A 15,862-nucleotide genomic window follows, 5' to 3' on the forward strand; every position below is an offset into this window, starting at 1 on the left:
CATTTTCACTATCTTATAATAATGGGAAAAAGGTTGAAGTAAATTAAATATCCAGTTATGGGGTGGCAACCGACTCAATTACGGGCATCAAGTCTGGACTATTCCACAGCCATTTAAAAAATCCTAATTCTGACAACTATGGCAATGAAGCAAAATTTTCCAGCAAAGGATAAATGAAACATGAAGACAGTTTGTATGCATGAGTAGAGAGAGAATAGAAAAAAAATTCATGTGAAATTCACATGCACATGAAAAAATTAGTAGAAAAAATTATGAAATTATTCTTCAAATGCTTATGTGCTAGTATTATAGAAATGTGCTCTCTCCATTTGCCACAGACTCTGTAATGCTTTTAGAATATTTTTCAATTACAGAAACAAAAAGCTACATGGATTGGATGGTACCTATTGACTGCCTCCTCATCTCTCACTTCTCCCAGAGGGCTCCTCTGGAGAAAGCCTTCATCCTCTGATATGAGGACCACAAAGGGCCTTTCCTGTTTCTGATGCTTCCCCTATGGCTTCACTTACTTGGGCTTAGCCAGGGGCTCTGGTTCCTTTCGGGCTTTTCCAACAGGATTTTTCTCAGCTTCTTCTGCCGTAACAAGGTGGAACTCAGCTTCAACCTTGCCCTACACAAAGACAAAATTCTCAGTTTCTAGTCACAAAGAACTACTGGGGGCAATGCCAACCTTCTAGAAGAAGTGTTATCACATGGGAGGAAATCAGGAAGGATTGACTATCCTGCTATTTTATTTTGAGGAAATAGCTTTTTAGTCTTGAGATAAGCCATTTTTAGGACAGATAACAAAGGCCCTGAAATGATGTTACTCTTGAAGTTTTGTGACAAGAGAGGGTCCCACAGGTACACAGAGACACACACATACTCAGCCACATGTACTATTAATATCTGCAGGAGTAATATGAATTATAGAACACAGTCATCAGAAAGTGGACTAATTATTTGAGTGGCAGAACCCTTTTGAATCTGACACCGTCTTCTCTGTCAATGACTCTCAAGAGGAGATGGGTGGGTATGGCCCTACATTTGCCAAGTGACTTTTCTGTCATCCTTCCTTGTTTCTGTTGTCCCCTCTAAGTCTTTTGGAATTATCCTTTTATTAGCATTCTCTCTCCTTCTCCTCCCTCAATAAGAAACAGCATCTCTAGTTTGAAAACTGAGTCATAAGCTTCTTCAGATTATTGTGCCAAAGTTAGTGGCAGGGATGTAAGTCTTGGGTTATCAAAGGATGAGACAGGACCTCTGCAAAAGGTGAGAGTCATCCTTTCTTGTTCATTCATTAATTTTGGGGGGCCCCCTATATGCCAGGCACTATTCTAGGCCCCGGGGACTTAACAGTTAAGAAAAATAGGGTCCTTGATCTGGAGCTGCCATTCTTGGTAGAAGACGCCCTGTCTCTCTCCTGCCTCCTTTGGTTTTGTGGCTCAAGATTCAAGGTGATAGGAGGGACACAGAACTGGGAGGAGACTCACTGCAGCAACAAAGTACTTTAGCACCTATGATCGCCGTTAAAGCTTGTCTTTTCTGAATCATATGTGCAGGGGCATTACCTGACTTCTGAGGCAGAGCTGATTTTCTACCCCAGTAAGAAGATCTAAGATTCTGATGAACCAATGGTCTTATGTTAACTTATCTGTTCACCCTGAAAAAGCCAGGACTTCTTAACAGACAGGTTTGATTACTTGCTGTCATGAAAATGTAATCATGGGAGAAAATGAGAAAGAAGTGGAGTATGTGGGGGTGAGGTTGAAGCTGGAGAGGAGAGGCAGTGGCAGGATTGTCTGAATTAGGAGAGAAGTGCAGTGGGCTTTTACTACAAGTGAAGTCATGAGTTCAAATCTAAGTGGTCTCATCCATTCATTAGACTAGTGCCATGACCCAATTCAGAAGGCATTAAATTCCTATGGCCCAGAAATGTTCCTTAAAAATATGCATATATGTACTCTTCAATCCTATTGAGAAATCTTGGCTCCGCAGGCAATGACTTGCACATAAAGGCACTCAGGAAGTATTTGAAAACCAGGAAAGAATCCAAAGCGTCTATCCATTCTTGTCACTCCTCTACACATCTAGCTACAGTACAGTAATAGTAATACAACCCTAACTGTGATTGCAATGATTTATTGAATGCCCATTTGGTCCCAGGTTTGTTCTTTTTATCTATCATCTGTCTATCTATCACAGTAGCAAGCGAAGTAGGTCTCCTTTCTATTGATGGAGAAACGAAGTCATAAAAATCAAATAACTTCCTCAAGGTCACATAGGTAATAAGCCAACCAACTGGAATTTGAACCAAGGTCTGTATGATTCCAAAGCTCATGCTCTTTCCATTATAGTAGGCTGCCTCCCAACTGGGGATGTTAAGAACATGTACCCCAGAAGGTTGCTTTGAAAAATAAACGCTAGAATACATACACGGTGCTCAACCCAGTGCCTGGTGAATAGTAAACACTTGCACAATTATAGTTGTTAACCTCAACACTGTTTCATGGACAGAAACACATAATTTAACGAGAAATATATTCTGCCCATTCAGAAAATAGCCAGATAAGTCCCACAGACCATATTCCCACAGGAAAAAAAAATGCAAAGGGGAAAAAGAGGCAGAGAATATGAAATGAATTCTGCCTGAGGCACAGGAGTCATGAGTTAATATCATGAAGAACCTTGTCCCCATTGTCACAGCTCTGCCTGAGTGGTCGCAAAGCAGTTCTCTGGTATCACAAAGGCGGCAGGGGGAAGGTGTTTACCGACATATTTTGATAGGCGTTGCTCCTCATTCCATATCTCTCCACACAGAGGGTTCCATGTCCCATTTCAATCATCAGTATTCAACCAAGCACCAAGGAGAGGTCTTAAGCTAATAATATGCTCCAAATGTAACTTGAAATCAGAGCTAGAAAAAGCGGGCAGTTTGAGAAACTATCTGTTAACCTAATGACATCTATGGATGGAAGAAAATGATAAGGGAAGGTCCTGAAAAGACTGGCTTTGTTGTATTGCATCCATTGTTTATGGGCTTCAAACCTCACTGAGCCTGGAGAGTGGATGCTGGGGGAGGCTGAGAAGTGACTGTGTTCAGGAAGGACTTGCCTTCTTCAGCGATAACTATTGCTTCCTAAAAGACACCTTGCACTTGCATGAGATGAGGCATTCTCATGCATTAATGGTGGGGATGTACACTGGCAAACTCCTGTAGGAAGAGGAATACACACATACATACACACATACGTATACATATATACACACATATGTACATGCCCACATACATATGTGTGTGTGAGTGTGTGCGTATTACCATATATAGTCATACCTCTAGACTTGGGAATTCCAATTCTGGGTAGCTAAATTAAGGAAATAATTCAAAACACAGAAAAAGCTTTAACACACAAAGCATAGTTATTATTTTTTTGCATGTTCAAATTGTCCTGTCTGTCACAATGAGGTGTCCCAGACTTATCTTGCATTTATCTGCCCCAGACCTGGAGTTCACCATTTCTCCAGAGATGCCTGGTTTCTTTTAGTAGGAACTGGTATTTAGAAACCAGGATCTGGGTGCAAGAGGTCTTTTTTGCTACTGAGTGATTATACTTTTTCCTTTCAGTGAACATGGATTTTTAAATTCATAAGTCCATAATGATACAAAGAAAAATAAAGCAAGAGGGGAAAAAAAATCTCATTTATCATCACTAGAGGTGATTCTTAACACCAATTCCTGATTCAGAACTTGGTAGATAATGGAGAGAATTAAGTTTATCCTGCATTTTTTTTCTTAGGGGAGGTGGTGACTATGATATATTCCCATTTGATGAGAGAAAGCTCTTTTTAACACATGAATGCTAACTGATAAATGAAAAAAAGAACTATATAATCAGAGACAATAGCTAAGAAATAGATCATGGATGGATAGAAAGGTGGATAGATTAGGTAGGTAGGTAGGTATATAGATGGACGAATGGATGGATAGATAGATAAATATGGATGGAAAGAAGGAAGAAAGGGTTAGAAAAATCATTTTGCAGCACCAATGAAATAATTAATCCAGATCATCACTGGGTGAGAAGTGGCGGCAGAGCAGGAATTTTCCACGGTGCCAAACTGTCACCCCACTGGTCACTTGCTAATAGCAAAGGAGAAAATATACCTTCTCTCAATGAAGCGATCTCATGGTCACCAAAGCGGTGAAGTGAGCAAACACAGCCTCACTGCCCATGCGGCCATCCGAGGGCATGTGATTCAGTATGAAGTAAGCAACATCACGTAGTGAGTATGCTTGCCAAAAATGCTCGACCTGAACCTGGTAAAGCTGTTATACCTAACTTCCAGTTCACGGGAAAAACAGGGTATAGAGAACAAGATGAATTACATCACGAGAAAGCAACCAGATAAATCAGGTGTAGCCTCATCAAATAATGTCCTGTGGGAAAAAATGGGGTGGAGGACTGTTCTAAAATAAGATAGATCAAAGAGCTATAATAAGCAAAAGCAACTTATCAACCATGACTGAACCTTGTTCTTTTTTAAAAACAGCTATAAAATACATTTTGAGGACAATGGGACATCCTTGTTATAGATGAAGAAATGAGTATGATACAGATATCAAATTATATTAGGCAATAATCATTAAACTACATGTGATGGTGGCACTGTGGTTCTGTATGAGGGTATCCTAACTCAGGAGATACATATGGAACTATTTAGGTGTACGGTGTCAGAATGTCTACATCTTACTCTTAAGTGGTTCTGCGTGTGTGTGTGTGTGTGTGTGTGTGTGTGTGTGTGTGTGTGTACTATATATATGTCACATCCATATATTCACATATATAGACAAAATATAGCAAAATATTGACAAATGTTGAATCTAGATGGTAAATATATAGCTGATCACTGTCCTATTCTTTCCACTTCTCTGCATGCTTAAATTTTTAAAATGAATATATGTTGAGGAAAAATACATAATTAAACTGGTATTTCTATTTTGAGAATACAGAGTTAATAATAATATTCATAATAAAATTTAGGGGAATGCTCATTGTAACACCTTGTAAAGCAAAATGAATAAGGCACTATTTTTAATGTAGCTATACTACGAAATTAACCAAAATCTACGCATGTTGGGACTAGTGAAAACGTTAGCAACAGCTTTCTTTGGGTTATGTGCATATGGATGGTATTTCTTCCTTTCGACATTTTTGTGCCTTTCAAATTTCCTATAAATGCATATTATACACTTTGTCTTAAAAAAAATACCTCCCCTCTCTGCTCCTGGAGAATCTGAATTTGTCACATACTATTTAGATAATTTGTCTGTCTACCAGCCTCTTCAGCTAAGCTGTGAACTTATGGATGGCAAGAATGTGTCTTATTGATGGTTGACCTTCAGCCCCTCGCCTGTGAGTGTCTAGCCATAGTAAATGCTGATGGTTGTTTTTCACACTGAACTGGAGGCAAAGAAACCTCCCTTTTAATTTTAGTTGTTATGCTTTTGGGACATACCTGGGCAACCTAACTGTAGACTTGTGAGATTAACCTGTAAAAGAAACCTGATCTCTATCTCCTAACCGAGTAATTTCTTTAAAGGTTGCTTTTAGTAGGATAATGCACACAAAATCTGTAGATTTCATGAAGAATATGTTTCATGAAGAATATGCTCAATGCATATTCCCTTTCCTTCTCCCAAGGGTACTCATTCTTTTGCAATTGCACTTGGAGCTGTTTTTCACTTAGGAGATAGCCATATTCCACACTAGGAGCTGTGTGATCCAAATATCTAAATTACACTGCTTGGCTATACAGATAAGCAGCTTTAAAAATAAGCCTGGCAGGTGGTAGTGCCCATAAGCAAATCCCTCCTGGCTGCTGGTAATTGGAATAAGAGGATAACGATGTTCTGACTGCTGGCTTCAAGGGACGGGAGGGGAGTTCATACAGAGTTGGAATTAGAAAATGTCTTTACTGGAAGCACATCTTGGAGGTACCCAGTTCAAGCTACTCATTCTATAGACACAGAAACTGTAAAAATGAATGAACAGAAACCTCAATTAAAATAGAGTTGAGAGGCCAGAAGGAGGTGCTGATAGCAGAGCCCAATGGGAAGAAGAGTTTCTCTTTTCTCCAGCCAATGAGAGACAGTCATGATGCAGCCAATGAAAAGCCATGGACTCTGTTTACTCTAGGGCTCCCAACTTCCTCTTCCCCTCTATAAAAGAGTTCTCCTGTCCATTGTTGCTGGAGGTTTGCCCGTGGCTAGCCATGGTTGCAGACCTCAAATGGCAATTCTTCATTGATCTCAAATAGCTCATTTTTGCTGGAGAAGTAACTGGTAGTCTATTGGATTTAAGTGAGGAAAATAAAAATAAAACCAACCCTGAGACTTGAGGAGGGGAAGTACCTTAGGAAGTGACAGACCCGAGGCTGAGGTTTTCCATTACACTATTTTATCCTGGGATCATCCAACTTTCTACCACGTCTGTAAAGGAGGGACCATCCACCCTCCCTTACAGAGGAGTGACGGTGGCAGAGAGGAGGGGGTGCTGAAAAAAAGAGCAGGAGAAACTTTCTTCCCACTATTTGTGAAAGGTCTGAATTCCTATAGCACGTGACACATAATATGGACCAGGCTGGCAAGGCAGAGAATGGAGTAAATGGCTCTGCTTTCTGCTGTCATCCCCTCAAGGAAGTTTTAAAAGGATAGATAACTTTTTAAATTGAGTCTTGCGTTTGAGGGTGAAGGGATGAAGCAGTTGCATTAAAATGGTACATTAGCCAGGACTTTATGCATAATTTCAAGAAATGTTGGGGAAAAAAATAATGCCAGGGGCATAAGTTCAAGCCAAGAAGATAGAAAACTACCCTGACATAGATCACTATTAAATCAAGGATGGTGAAATATGGAAGTCTTAATGCATTTATAAATTTTTCAAAATTCTTGCTTCTCAGCAGAAACTTTGCCCTGAAGGGCTCTATGACATTTCAAGGCATTTGACTCGAAGTTTACAAAATGACTCATTTAAAGAGCATGAGGTCCCCTGTTTGCCGCCCACCCCCCCTTATCTCCTACAGTTGTCACTTACTGTGAGTTCTTTGCTTTTAGCGAAAGGCCACCAGCCCCGCACACGCTTTTGCTGGAATATGGAAATCTTGCTCTCCTCACTTGCATTTTCAAACTTGGTGAGATCGCAGGCTTTGGCAGACTTAGCTGCTCGGGGGAAGCTATTGAGGTTCATTTCCAGGGAGCCTGTGAAGAGATGCCCTTAACGGTTATAGGAGGGCGTTAAAAGCCATCATCATCCTCATTCACCCACCTGTTCATCCATCCCCTCACCAGTCATTCAGTCAGGACCACATGGGTTCAACAGCATGTGCTAGGTGTTGGGGGCACAAATATGACCAAGGCATGTCTGGTGCATTTAAAGCATTAATAATGTGGCAGCAGGCAGAAGACAAGGGCAGAGCTACCAATATGGAACTTTCAAGCTCTTGTTTCAGGTGTCATCTGCTGCCCCTCTTCTCTGCTCCCTGAGGACCACCTGGATTACTTGCCTATCCTTTGAGCCTTTCCCTGGCTTGGCACAGATTAGCTGATAAGAACCTTTCCCCCCAACACCACTTTGAGTCCACTAAAATCCTCCAGGCCTGGGACTAAGTCTTACTGTCTTGGTAGCTCCTCTCCAGGACTTTAGTGGGCTCTAAACAATGTATTTTCTCTTTCTTTAATTTTTAACAAAATTTTTATATAATTTTTAAAGGTTACTTTCCATTTACAGTTATTATAAAATATTGGCTATATTCCCCTTGAACCCATCTTACACCCAATAGCTTGTACCTCCCACTCCCCCATCCCTATGCTGCCCCTGCCCTCCCACTGGGAACCACTAGTTTGTTCTCTGTATCTGTGAGTCTGCTGCTTTTTTGTTGTAGTCACTAGCTTTCAACAATGTATCTTCAGCGAGTGAATCTAAGGCAGAGTAAGATAGTGCCATGTGAATGTTCTCTCTTCAATAGCCTTTCCCTATTACAAAAGTAGTATTTGTTAACTTGAACATTTAGAGCATGCACATGAGCAAAAAATTAATAGAAACATTTTCTCTAATCTCATCCCCCAAAAGTTGACCATTGCTCTACTTACTAGTTCATACCCTTACGTTAGTCTATCTCTCTGTCTCTTGGGCGATCTCTATCTCTATCTCTTTTTCTTATATAAATGTATTTTTAACCGAAGGGGGATTTTTTTCTGTGCTCTTTTTTCCACTGAGTGCACCCTGCATAACTATCCAAATCATTAAATATTCTAATATTTTTAATGGCGGCAGGGTTATCACTTACTGAATGCTTACTGTGTATGAAGCACTGGCTCCCCTCCCTGACTCAACAGGAGAAATAGAGACTGCAGGAAAGGGAGGGTCTCTCAGTCTTCAGATCTTCCTGGGAGTGTTGAGAGCCAGGCGTCTGAACCTGACCTTGGTGACTGGACCTTAGAAGGTGTCTGGAGCCTCTGAAGCAGTATGCATAAATTCATGCATGTGCGTTTTTCTGAGAAGTGAAACTTTCATTTTCAGTGGGGATCTGAGACTTTTCTTTGGTCAGCACCAATATATTTTTTTAAGTTTTTAAAAAATTGTTTTGGGGGAGGTAATTAGGTTTATTTTTATTTGTGTATGTGTGTGTGTGTATATATATATAATTATTTTAATGGAGGTAATGGGGATTGAGCCCAGGACCTCGTGCATGCTAAGCACCTGCTCTACCACTGAGCTATACCCTCCTCCCATTTAAAAAAAAATGCAGTATCACATTTAGAGCTCCCTTCTGAGGCATGTGATACTATTATCCCCATTTTACAACCGAGGTACAGAAGAGACCAGCAATCAGTTCAAAATTCACAGCCTCTTAGCGGTAGAGCAAAGCTCAACATAAGTCTGTTTGAAGATGTATCTTCCACCGTAGGGATGCCCCATAACTTACCGAGCCAATTCCCTAGTAATGGCTATTTGGAATGTTTCAATATTTTGCTATCATAAGTAGTATCAAGATTATTATCCCTGTGGTTAACTCAGACCAAGCTCTCCAGGAGCTGGGACAAAACCCTTAACATTAATGTGAGCTTGAGGAAGCCAATGGCTTACCCAGAAAGTCATCTGAGGACAGCCTTTCAAAGTCCCAAACCTGGAGCACCAGCACAGCGGGCGTCTTACACTCCGTCTTCTCTAAGGAAAAGATATGCTCCCTCTTGGTGATGACCATTTGCTTCTCGGCTGGGAGATACTGAAATGGAAACAGAAAGCGCCAGTTGAAGTTCCCCTCGCCAGTCAGGGAGTTGTAGTGCACGTCTGTCTCCTGCTTGTCGTCTTCCAAACCCTTTAACCACCTGAGCAAAGACAGAAAAAGAATGAAACACTCAGGGCCCATTATTCAGGCATCAGTATAATCAACAGTGATTTTTAACTAGTTTCCTTGTGGTCATGGATCATGGTTTTAAAATGATGATATAAGTTCGATTCGGATGGAAGTGTCCATTGAATCTGAAAGAGGTAAATCAGGATCGAAGGGTCTGAACCAGAAACAAGACTCTCATTCTAAGTCAGGTTGGGGAACTGCCTTCAGTTGTCCTTGGGCAGATCTGAAGCCCCATGCAGTAAGGAGGGAAAAATGCAGGAAATGTGAAATGAAAGTATAGTCTATTTCCTCTGACCCTGGGAGCCTTCTGTGCAAGGGGTGCCATTTCTGCACCCACTACATTGAGGCCTCTAAAGCTGGCCTGGTTTAGACCCGTGACATCAAGCCTGTAATTGACCTCCTCCCCTCTGGTTCTGGGCCTCAAAGACCCAGTAGGCCTGTATCAGTGTGGCGTGTGGGGTAGGAGAGTGACTGCACCCACCTGGCTCTACCCCTTACTAACTGTGCAGCCACAGATAAGTTATGTAACCTCTCTGTGCCTCTGTTTCATCTGGAAAATGGAAGCAATGACAGTATCTAGTTCATAGGAATTCTAAGGAATTATATGAGATAATAGATGTAGAATGCTTTGCATACTCCAAGTGATCTATTGTGTTCATTATCTGGTCTTTCTCATCCATGCCCGCTATAAAGTAAGCTACAGCGAATACATCTCCTCCTAGTACTTTACTCATAGTGAATTAATTATTGAGAAAATAGGGACTTCTAATTCAAGCTAACTGATAATGCCAAACCACTTGTTTTCTGAAAGCCGATCGCCCTCCCCCCATCCCAACCCACCCTGGGGCAGTGGGAGTAAGGATCCTTCTCTCCCCAGAGGAGTGGTACCACCTGGGGTACGGACACAATTATTCAGCTAAAGATGGTGCTTGGTCAACCAATAGATGTGTGGTGTCTGGTATGAGGCAAGGAGTGAGCTCAATGCTAGGGGAGTGGCGGGGAGCAAACAGAGATGGTTCTTGCCTTCATGGAGCTACAGTCATGGAGGGAAGAGGATGGTGGGATTTCAATGGCCCCAGCAAGAGATGGCGGAGGAGAAGACAGTGATGGTGGTGTGGTGAAGAGGGAGAGAATGGATGGAGCTGACAGCTATTTGGGTGGGTGAACAAGACGTATTGGCAGATTAGAAATGGGAGTGTCAGTGAGGAAGAAGGTATCAAAGAGATACCAAGACAAGACTGAGATGAGTTTCCTGCTTCTGAGATGAGTTTTATCTGAGGGTACATGTTTACATCACTTTTGTTTCTGATTACCTGCCACCTCATCTCCCTCCCTGACTAGGGGCTGAAAGAAAGCCTACAAAGGCATTTGTATTATAGCCAAGATACAAGAGAGAGAGACAAAATGCTTAGTTTCCTGAGTCCTAGGTTGGTTTCTGTTTTCAATCAGTAAAACTAGCAAACAGGAAGGTGTAAATTTTAGCTTTTGTTTTGGGCTTATAATTTTTCTTAACACCTAACCTTTCATCAATAGAACTATACCTCGATAGTTCCTTCTGGTGTAAGGGTATTTGGAATGTCACTTAAAAAGTTTACGCATCTACCATTTAACTGAAAGAGATGTTTATATAATAAGATTCCCTCACAAAAATGTTTTCATGAGATAATCGTTCTTAGCATAATGACTAAGACAAATATCTGACAAAGAAAGTGACCTTATCTAAGAAGGCTAAGTAAGATGGACTCCTTCTGTGGGATGTGGGTGGAGGATCTTCCCCAAAGCATAGGTTTACTTGGGGGATTAAAGAGGTGAGGACGGGAAGGAAAGGGAGGCTGTTGATGATCTTACCCTTTAACATAAATATCACTTGATTTTTGTCCTGTGAAGATATTCTCATCCTCTAAAATGACATCTTCTGTGTTCCAGATGGTTACTCTCAGTTCATATCTGGCAAAAGGGAAAGCAGACTTAGGTTGAAGACCTTGAAAGCTGAGTCTCTTGGTGTCTGTGTGATTCTGGTATTGCTTTGAATCCATAAACTTCCTCAATTTACCACGTTCAAAAATATCAGTACTTAAAGTCATCGTTCTATCAAAACCAAGTGTCCCAGCTGAAATCACCAGGGACATGAACTTCTCGGAGCAGATCCTCCTTCCATTAACCAACATTTTTCAGAATGCTGAAGAATGTTGAAACTCAGTGGCTCCTACCACAAGACAGGGGCCGCCATTTCAATCACCACCTCAATGACTTATCACCACCACTCAGCCCCTCCTGTAATTGGCGGCCAGGTGGAAAGTGAGGCATGATTAGCAGGTGTCAATTGGCCAATGTCATGTACCAGACACCTGATCAAAGGTCACGATCTTTTAGTCTGCAACCATGCTCTCTTTCCTTGAACGTGGGGCTTCAGCTTACTCACCCTTTGGGTTTCCTTGGCGAAATGTCAACAGGAGGGCCAGGCTGAGGCATGTCTTTGGGAAACATGTCCACCCACATCTGCAGGCGGCCCTTGTTAAGAAAAGAAGACATTCGTTAGCTTCTTTTTTTTGGCAGGGGGTTGGTGGTTACCACATTGACAACTGACTGTTCATGGTTTTAACAGATCCCTTTCCTAGAAAATGGATATTAGGTACATATAATACAATATATGGATATTATCCATGTTATATTTAGAATATTTGTTGACAAAGACAGAACTTATATTTTATTAAAAATTAGAGCATATATCAAGAGGAAGGGAAGGATTAACAACACTTTACTACTTGAGAACCTTGAGAACCTACTATGTGTAGACACAGTGTTATGCACTTGAAAAGCATGCGCTCATTCATTCTCCCAATATCCCCATTAGGTAGATGTTGCCACTCCTACTTGGCAAATGAGAAAATATCTTGCCCATGGGGCTTTGGTTATTTAAAAAAAAAAAAGAGAATTTCCATGAGAAGGGACAATGTAAGCAGAGTCAGTGTTTTGGAAGAGAAGAGCCAATTCAATGGAGGATTATATTCCAAGGTTTCTGCAAAGAGTCATTTACATGCACCTTTAATCAAGAAGTCACATCTGAAGATAAAGTGAAGGATAACAGTGCACAAAAGATTTCAAACATCTGGTGGTAAATCTTAGGAAATATTCATAAGCTCCTACAGCTGATGAAAGTTTATCCTTCCAAGACGTTCCCTGACACATGCTATCATGAAGTTCATGCCCCAGCACTGGGGGGATAGCAGTGTGGGTGTTCCTGGCCTATTACAGCCAAGCTCCTGTGTTTTGTCCAAGTTACACAGTGAATGGGTCCAGAGCTGGGAAGGGACTTAGACTGTCTGGGTTAAATCCCAGCTCTACCACTTACCAGCAGAGTAACTTGGAGCCAGTTACTTAAACACTCTGAACCTCAATTCTTCAGCTTAAAAGTCAGGATCATAATAATTCCATCATGCAGCTGTGTTAAGAAATGAGGGTAAGGTGACCCACACACTCCTGTTTGTCTAGGAAAATCCTGGTGTGTGTCTCTTGTATCAGCTTAATTATTAATAGTGTCCTTTTTCACTCTCAGAATGGCCACAATTTGGATAAATAAATCAATGGCCATCCTAATGAGGCGAGATGATTATGTAAAGGGCCTAGGACATCAAAAGCTTTTAGCTAAAGTTTGTCTTCTCTTCCCTTCTAATTTGTAACCCAGATCTCTATTTTTCCCATGCAGCTTTTTCTTGCCAATTCTTCAAGGCAAGCCTCCATCTACTGCTTCTCTGGGAAAACTAGTGGGCTGTGTGGTTACTGATAGATTTTGGACAAGGTCTTGGCCATATCAGATGGGTTTTGAAGTTTCTCAAATGTCAGGATTCTTCTGAAAGAGTTGGCTAACTCAAATCATAAAAAGGAAAAAGCAGTAAATCCAACTCTGACTTTAGGGAAGTTTCTCAACCTCAGTGTTGTTTTGGGCTGAATAACTCTTTGATGTGGGATGTTGTCTTTTACAGAATAGGATGTTCAGCAGCATCTCTGGCCTCTACCCAGTAGCCACCAGTAGCTGCCCTACCCACCCAAAGATATTTCAGACACTGCTGAATGTCCGGGGTAGCAGGGGCAAGGTTGTCCCTGGTTGAAAACCATTGCTATGGGGTGCACAAGATCCACTTTCAGAGGAGAAGTCACATTCCTCAAGGATGCACACTCCCACTGGGACCAGAACTGTTTTGGCCTCTACCTGCTCCATTCCTGGCTTATCCTTGTGGTAGAGTGGCCGAGTTTCTATGTGCTCAGGAACCAGCCTACACCCAACCTCCGGGATATCTTCCCATGAGTGTAAAACCCTGAGGGCCAAGTGCTCATAAGACTCCACCGTCTCATCTGCATGGAAGAGAGAAAAACAGAGACTTGTCAGATGTGCGCTCCTGTAAGGGGACAGTGATGGGCTGTGAGGTGTGTTTTTAAACACTCCCTTAAAGGTTCATTTCAATATAGCAAGGACCAGGGAGAGAGAATAGACAGTAAGAGAGAAACAAGACAAAGAGAGACTGGAAGGAGGTGGGGAGTAGAATGGTGGGAAGGGGAGACAGGTGGAAAGTTGAGAGAGTGGGAAATGAGATAGGTCGACAAGAAGACCTGGAGAGCAGTCAGGGTCTTGGTGTACGTATGCGACTCCCTTCAGAGTCTATGAATCACAAGTTTGGCTTCAAGGGACTAGAGAGAGTATGTGTCCTGGAGACATAAAACTGTTTGCACCACAGTGAGAGAGGGCGTGGGGGACCAGGGTGGCCCTAAGCAACGTGGTAAAACAGGCACAATATGTGCCCATGGGTGTCTTCTGTCTCTTCTCATCATTGCTTGGGATTTCTCTCCTACCAACACCCACTCACAGAAATGATTCTCTGATCTGTCACTTCCCCCCAAAAGGCAGTAATTCATGACAAAAAAAACTATCAGTAGAAATAGTACTCGCCAACAAGACAAAAGCTGTTGAAAGAATAAAACCTACTTGACACAGTTGAGAATGGCCTAATTTGACACAGGAAAAGTTGAACCTGGTTTTTCAAAAAAGTCCACAAAAGAAATCTCCCAATAGCAATAATTACGGTCAGTATTAGTTGATATGGATCAACAAGAAATCAGTGAACTAAATCTCTGTCATAAAGTTTCGTCAGTCAAGAACTGATCTTGACGAACATAATTTTAGATTTTTGGTGGGCAAATAGATTGTTTAATCATGAAATGTAGACTACTGACCAAGGGACTAAATTGGCTTCAGAGTATATTGTGATAAAGTATTTTTCTCAACAGAAATTCATCAATATCATTAATACACTATCTAAATGTCAACAACCCTGCATGCACGAACCTCTAAGAGGTTCTTGGGGCCAAAAGGACAAGGTAAAAAGAAACCCTGGTGTCAAAGTGGGGAGATCAACATAGTCTAAAAACGTCCTGTAGCATTTACTTAACTGGGGTTTATTGCATCAGAAGCACTGCCCCACGTATAGGCAATTTTTGAGCATCAAATGGACAGGGGTGGCAGTATAAGAATTGTTCTGTATCATTAAAGTAAAGGTGACTTTTTTTCCTCATCCTAAATTTAGGAAAGCCTATCTGGGATCTTCCTATGTTGCTTATATGAAAAATCTATTTCTTGGTGTTGAAATAGGAGAGTTGTTGGTATAACACTTATGGGGGTAATTTGGGCTGTGTCCAATTGGTTATTTTATGTAATATTCATTTTAAGATATTGTCTACCTTCTGACACAATTCTTCTTGCATGACGTGTAGTGTAGAGGCATCAGAAATATGCAAAAATATGTGTAAGCAGGTTCACGGTGGTGGTAAGTGTCACTACAAAATCTGGACACAATGTGAATAAATGTCACAGCCATAAAATAGAATATTATCAAGGATCATTTCAAAGAACAAAGGAGAATTGTCATGATCTATTGGAAAGAGAAAAGGCAGAGTATGAGACTATATGCTAGATGTTAAACCATGTAAAAACATGACATTGTGTGTGCACACACACCACACACTGTAGAGAAATACAGCAGCGTGCACCATGCTTATCTCTGCACTGGGGGACTACGAGTAATTTCATCCACCTCCTTACTCTTCCATTTTTTCTGCCATGAGCATGCATTACTTTTACCATAGATGACCATTGTCTCCAGTCATCACCACCACTAGAAGCAGGCTTTACAGAAGAAAGCCACATCAGCAGGATATGTCATGGGGACTTACCAGTGTCCTCCTCAGTGAAGACCGTTTTTCCAGAAAAGACCTGGCTTCCTATCTGTATTTTCCCAGGGCGAAAGTAGGGCCCATCCAGCTTGTTGTCTTTGCAGAGCTTGGTGAGGATTTCAGTGGGCTTGGACGTGTCCCTCCAGGCGTTGTATCCTTCTCTGAAAAGTGGAGGAAGAGCAGAGGGTGAGGCCTGACCTCCCGGGAGCCACAGCCGAGG

The 15,862-nt window shown here is 41.5% G+C and overlaps 1 protein-coding gene across 1 annotated transcript in view; it reads right to left on the reverse strand.

The window, feature by feature from the left end:
• Nucleotides 1-15,862, reverse strand: part of FER1L6 (fer-1 like family member 6) — a 122,025-nt gene that overhangs the window by 1,224 nt on the left and 104,939 nt on the right. Inside the window, exons 35-41 of the mRNA XM_006179730.3 lie at nucleotides 15,643-15,803; nucleotides 13,628-13,770; nucleotides 11,840-11,928; nucleotides 11,266-11,364; nucleotides 9,147-9,388; nucleotides 7,095-7,258; nucleotides 531-631 (exon numbers count right to left, since the gene is read on the reverse strand). Of these exons, the coding sequence (XP_006179792.2) occupies nucleotides 531-631; nucleotides 7,095-7,258; nucleotides 9,147-9,388; nucleotides 11,266-11,364; nucleotides 11,840-11,928; nucleotides 13,628-13,770; nucleotides 15,643-15,803 (999 nt within the window). The remainder of the gene's footprint in view (nucleotides 1-530; nucleotides 632-7,094; nucleotides 7,259-9,146; nucleotides 9,389-11,265; nucleotides 11,365-11,839; nucleotides 11,929-13,627; nucleotides 13,771-15,642; nucleotides 15,804-15,862) is intronic.

Source organism: Camelus ferus, chromosome 25 (genome assembly GCF_009834535.1).
Source record: "Camelus ferus isolate YT-003-E chromosome 25, BCGSAC_Cfer_1.0, whole genome shotgun sequence".
Classification (NCBI taxonomy): domain Eukaryota; kingdom Metazoa; phylum Chordata; class Mammalia; order Artiodactyla; family Camelidae; genus Camelus; species Camelus ferus.